The 6,242-nt window shown below is 38.1% G+C and overlaps 1 protein-coding gene across 3 annotated transcripts; it reads right to left on the bottom strand.

Annotated features, from left to right (window-relative positions):
- Positions 1-693: 693 nt before the first annotated feature.
- angpt4 (angiopoietin 4) lies at positions 694-5,416 on the bottom strand. Of its 3 annotated transcripts, none has more exons than XM_031898004.1 (7): positions 5,394-5,416; positions 4,903-4,981; positions 4,686-4,710; positions 3,985-4,076; positions 3,748-3,868; positions 2,957-3,142; positions 694-1,195 (listed from the first exon to the last, which is right to left on the bottom strand). In XM_031898004.1, the coding sequence occupies exons 1-7, from the start codon at positions 5,399-5,401 to the stop codon at positions 897-899; spliced, it is 810 nt and encodes a 269-aa protein (XP_031753864.1). In that variant the 5' UTR covers positions 5,402-5,416; the 3' UTR covers positions 694-896.
- Positions 5,417-6,242: the final 826 nt, after the last annotated feature.

The raw sequence follows: 6,242 nt of genomic DNA, 5'->3' as shown, positions 1-6,242 counted from the left end.
CCTGAAACCACCCAAGACACCATCCACTAAATACAATAGAAACTGCATGTAATCACTGGTACAGGTAAATTTTGGTCTCAAAACACTAGCGGCCAATTGTGAGCGGGAAAAACACATTTTTTTCACTGACATTAGCCTTTTCATTAATCTCAGCTGACCACATAGAGCCAGGGTCTTTCCTCTTACCCCTCAGCTTACTGCAAGGTAGGTGGTTGGGGGGTCCTAGGATAGAGGTTAACTTAGTTTTCTAATCTGAACCCAACACAACATTATGTATCCAAGGTACACATATGTCTAAATGTCTACTGCAGTTGGTGTATTTGTATGTATGCATATACAGGGTTGGCCCAGAACTGATCCCTGCTGTGCGCTCCCTTGGGGGGGTGTGGGGCCAGTCTGACCATGTACATATATATGAGTGCTTGTAGGTATGTGTCATATGTCAGGTTTTGTATCGATGCATATACTCTCACCTTTTAGCCACATGCTAAATTTAGTACTAATTGTGGGGGCCAAGTGACTCAAAGTGCTTCCCATTCAAGTAAACAGGAAGAGATCCAGGCCTGGTAGATTGTACTGACAATTAAAGTACCAAACATGACACAGCACATAGAAAATCTATGGGGATATCAGGAAATGTACCAGTATATTAGGCTGTATTAATATCCCCAAGCCAGTTAAAAAACAGCCACCTTGTTATCACATTTTTTTAAATTTTTTATCCAAAAGATTGCAAAAAAAAAAAATAAACATCTGATAATATCATTAATAATATAATACAAAATAAAAATAAACAGGAACATCAAACAGCAATATCCTGTGACTGTACAAGATATTAGAGAATATCTCTAGTAATACTATATAACAATAGGTGCAAAGATTTGGTTTTGTATGAGTTATATAGAGGGATAATTCCCAACAAACATCTTGCTGTATTTCAGTGATTCCACGATTCGGTATGTCCCCCAGTACACTGAAGAGGCCCAGCCCACATTATTTTCTTCAGGGCGCCACTGACCATTCAGATTCGCATTGCCGCAGCTGCCAAACCACCATCCAGAACTAGACTGATAACGGCTGCAACTTGCAAACCTGGTGTCACCAATCTTACATGAAATACACTTGTCATTGTCCTTATCTTTAGTGCTAAAATAGCTGCCATCTTGATTGCTGTTCCCCACTCTAAAAGCATCTCCTGCAATTAAACAGACAATTGACTTGTTATTTTGTGCTTGTGTTTTATCTTACGTTAATCTGTTTCAGTTGTTACCACATATTTTGTTCAGCATAATAGGAATGCCATCTTGCCTCTTTAATATTGGCCACATATTGAATAGACACTAACTGGAAAATCAGAAAATATTGCTCTTTTAAATCCTTCCCCTTGACCCATCATTTTGTGATGGGCTATGTGCTGCCTCAGAGATCACCTGACAGGAATTGATGCAACTCTGACTGTAACAGAAAGTAGTGTGTAAGCAAAAGGCAGAACTCTATCCATTCATTGGCAGATGTGCCCTAGCATGTATGTGTGCCTTGGCTTGTTTGTGTGCACTGTGAATTCTATGATCCCAGGAGGCGGCCCTTAATTCTTAAAATTTTCTATTTAGGAGTACCCAATAGCACATACTACTAATAAACTATATTTTTATGAAAATTGTTTATTTAGATGACGCAGGGTTTGTTTATGCTATATATTTTTATACAGACCTACATTGTTTGGGGGTATAGTTTTCCTTTAAAGGGGTGAGTTGGAAACCCTATCTATTAACCAATGAAAACTTGAAGCATGTATTTTTATTTCCCCTGCTTATTTACTCTAAAAAGTCAGTAAGTGACTGGAGCGTTCTTGTTACTTTATCCGCAGAGCTTATGGGGCAGATCTTTGCAGTCCCTGTTTGGGTAACCAATTGCTAAAAAAACAAGTAGTTCCTGAACTCATTCGATTTTTCTGCAATTGATTGTTGTGGCGCATTGGATTTTAAAAACTGAGATCTTTTTTCCACAAGTGGGTTTTTTACAATAATAAAAAGGTTGTCGGCCTTTAGGTGTCAAGCCTTTTAGTTTGTCAAAAACCCACTTGTGTAAAAGAAAACTTAATTTCTTGCAGGCCAGAGAAATTGTTTGCAGAAAAGGTGAGTTCAGGAAATCAGCAATTTGTCAGCAAAAGGATGACACACACGTGGTATATCTGCATCTATGTATGTGTAAGTTCCCCTCCGTTTTCTCTTGCAGTTACTAACACATTTGTAAGGTATATTAGTAATCCTTCAATAAATTAAACTCTCCACTTGTAGAAATATAAATGTCAGGATCAGTTTAGATTGTTAGGTAGTGAAGATTGAAGCAGACTAGAAGCACGTTAAAAAAAGTAGAAAAGACAGGGAAAGTGAGGGTAAAGAGAAGAGCAGGAGAAAGATGGAGTAAAGGATAAGGAACGAACAAACGAAAAGAGCAGAAGGGAAAAGGTGCAGTAATAATAGAGAGATCAGAGTAGAAGAAGCAGTTGCATAACTTGACTTTCTTGGGCCCCCTGCAAAAATGTTCTGCAACCCTCCATATAACACTATGTCACTGGGTAAAGTAGAAGAAAAAGAAGAAAAAATAGAGAAAGGTTTCAAGGAAAGGAGAGATAATAAGTACCGTAGTAAACAAACAAATAATTAAAGAGAAGACAAAAGAGAAAGCCACATGAAATATGGAAGGGTGAAAAACTAGGAGATAGAAATGAAAACAAAATGAACAGAAAATAAAATGGAAATAATAATTATTGTAGTGTGTAGGCCAAGGGCATATGGAGCATGTGCCCCTGGCTTTAGACATAGGAAGAACAGAAGAAAAGTATGAAAGGTAAAATGGGCTGCAGAAGAGAAAGATAGCATAACAACTGAGAGCAGGCTTGTGATGATTGGTGTTTTACTGAGCACCTAGCACCCCTGTCTAACAGTTTTCTTACCAGCACTTCCTGAATATTCTCCCACAGAGAGCTGGTACAAATTGCTCTGAGGACCAACTCTGAATGAGCTGTACAAGGAGAAAGCTTCATTTCCCTCAAAGGTGCCAAGGCTGATGAGTAGCTTAGAGGTTCTGCCATCCTGGTTGGTCAGCATATACATTTGATCTAATCCCAGCCAGTGCTCACCTTAAAAGGAAGACAGAATAAAGTAAAATGTAAAAAGATATTGCTTATCATCTTTTGCCTGTTACTTTGACCAAACAATAAATCCTTCTACTTGTAGATCCTTCAAACTTTGAATTATGGAATTGTAACCTTTTTGACATTTTGTCCAAGACCATTTATTTTGTACACTATGCCACAAGCTGACCCATTAGGGCTATGACAAACAAGAAGATTAGTCGCTCACGATAAATCTCCTTTACCACGGGCAACTAATCTCCTCCAAATGCCTTCCCATTGGCAATAATGTAAATAACTAGTGGGAAAATATATCTGTTGGTTTAGATTTCCGAAATTAACTGAAGTTTCTTCAGGCGACTTTGCAAAGCCAAAGTAACGCATGTTATTTACATTATTGCTGGTAGGAAGGCATTTGGAGGAGACTTGCGACTAATCTTCTCATCTGTCATTGCCCTTAACCATCAAGCAATTGTGAGAGCTATGTGTAAAGATGATAATTACTGTGACCATCTGATTAAAGACAGGGAAGGCTGCAATGTAAAAGGGTGGCATTTCACTGAAGAAAGGTTTAAAGCATCGCAGCAATTACACATATTAAAAGCTCATACCCGAGATGTTTCCAAATCCAATTTTGTAATCAGCCCATACTCTGTTGAAGAGTAGACCATCTTGCCCGTCATGTCTCTGTATGAGTGTCCAGCCCCCATCAGCTTTCATTTCACAGAAAACCTGCAGGCAAGCCAAACAAAGCGCGTGATGCTGACACGTTTGCTATTAACATCTACAGAGTAGCACACTTTATTTAAGCACTGATCTAGCCTAGATCAATATATATATATATATACCTGAAAAGATGCGATGGCCCCCAGAGGTTTTATTGTGTAAATCCCACTGATAGAGTCATTGTTTCTTTCCCAGATGTGGGAACAGTCATAACCTGTAAACAAACGGAAGATTATTTTAGTCCTGTCTTCGATTATGCATCAACCTCAAGTAGTCTGGTTATTCTTTAATGTAACTGGTGTGATGGGATTAAACTTGCTAGTAGGAGAAATCTTTGGTAGGCATGTCCTTCTTCCAAATACATTTTAAACTTCAGTAAAATAGAGCTAACAGACAGGATTTTTTTTTGGTCCTCTGTTGTTTAGGCAATTCCAATTTGATGCTAAGGGTAAACTATGCTGCTTAGTTGGCAAAGGTAAGTTAAAGAAGTTGTCCTCCAGTTTGGATTTCAGAGGCTATCTTATTGCTAAGGTCCGATTTAACCTAGCAACCAAGCAGTGAATTATAAGAAAGAAGGGGATATGAATAGAGGGCCTAAACAGAAAGATAAGTAATTCAAAGTAACACACAGAGCAATAGTTTTTTTGCTGCTGGGGTCAGTGACCCCCATTTGATAGCTGGAAAAAGTCAGAAGAAAAAGGCAAATAATGCAAAATCTATAAAGAATAAAGACCAATTGAAAAGTTGCTAAGAAAAAGTCGTTCTATAACTAAAAGTTGGCATTCCCTTTTATGAAAATGTTTAGAAGGAATATATATCTCACCTTGAGCATTTTGGGAAAGATCAACCTGTAATAATCAAATTAAAGCAAATTAGTAAGTAATATTTGCAGAAAAAATAGAAGTAAATTCTGCAGCACATAGCTAGGCAAGTAAAGCAAGGCACATATTTAGGCAAGTAAACTGAACAATAGACAGAAAAGATGGGAATACACAGATATAAGCCTTCCAACTGCCTGCTAATGTTAGGCATATACTCACCTGAGCTATAACATACTGAACATGAAATCCCAATAACAGAAGACAGCCAATCTGGTTCAGCAGCAAAAAGTTCATTTCTCTAACAGGAAAAAAAGGAACTTAGTTATTGATAGCCAACAATTTAAGACCTTACTATTCTGATTTACATTCATAAGTACTAAAAAAAGGAATTGAAAAGTCAAGGAGATGTACACTGAAGACAGATGCTTACCTATGTCAGCACACTGTACACTCACTACCCAACCTGGTGGCTTCCCATTATATAGGCCAGCCTTCCTACAGAATTTTATGTTAAGACCATCACATGCTATTGTAATATCAATCCCTAATCTGTCTTTTACCCTCCAGGCTGGAAGTGATACCATGTAAAGACACTGAAAAGAGATTACTTTCTTTGGGAATATGTTAATTACTGCTTTTCAGTTTCAAAGACTTTCCCAGTTTTGCCGGTCTAGCGTTCAAAGAGCGCATGCCAGTAAACATGTACTCACTTTGTCATTCTTATTCTAAAAGAGAATGGAGCATCCAGTAAAGTTATGGCGGGGCTGGCTAATGGGAGCCAAAGAGCTATCCACTGTAAATTAAATACAATAAAAAAACATTACTTTGCAATTTATATGCAGAAATTACAACATTTTACATATATATCTTTAAAAATTGGTGACTGCTCCATATACTGGTATAGGTGTCAAAAAGCCAGCAATTACTTATTAGAGTGACAGATCCCCTTTAAGATAAGGATCAATAGAAATATATGCATTTTAACTATACTATTACATTTGCTGTTATTCTGTGAGTATACCAAGTTGTGTGGGCACATTGTGTTTAAATACTTAAAATACATATGTACATCTGCGCTATTATATGCTTTTCCCTTTCAAGATTAGGAATATTGAGTGAATACTTTATGATATCATGGACTCAGCATGAAATTGGTTGAAGCATCATTATTTTTATGTTTGGTGTGCAGGCCTAGACTGCGAACTGTAGGAGTCTGACTCTGGTAGCCCTTATACTGCACCTAACACTGGCTGCCCTCATGCTGCATCTGATTTTCATGGTCCTGAAGCTGGCTTTGGTGGTTTCCTAGCATCGATGCTAGTGGCTCCTAGTTCTTGTACCGATACTAGTGGCTCTCTTAATGCCATTAACAATAGTGGCTCCCTTGCTGCCACGGGTAGTTCCGTAGCTGCCACTGGCACTGGTCATTTTCTGCAACAAATGAGTTTTTTTTAAGCCCTTCTACTCTGGCACCTGACCCAGACACCCGCCTGCTCTGTCACTGCTTAAGTTCCTGTTATTGATCTTTAATTCCTGAGCCCTGAATTTCTTCCCTTGTC

Source organism: Xenopus tropicalis, chromosome 3 (genome assembly GCF_000004195.4).
Source record: "Xenopus tropicalis strain Nigerian chromosome 3, UCB_Xtro_10.0, whole genome shotgun sequence".
In the NCBI taxonomy this organism is placed as follows: domain Eukaryota; kingdom Metazoa; phylum Chordata; class Amphibia; order Anura; family Pipidae; genus Xenopus; species Xenopus tropicalis.
The sequence above is the reverse complement of the archived record's forward strand: the minus strand, read 5'-3'. Positions and strand labels throughout refer to the sequence as shown.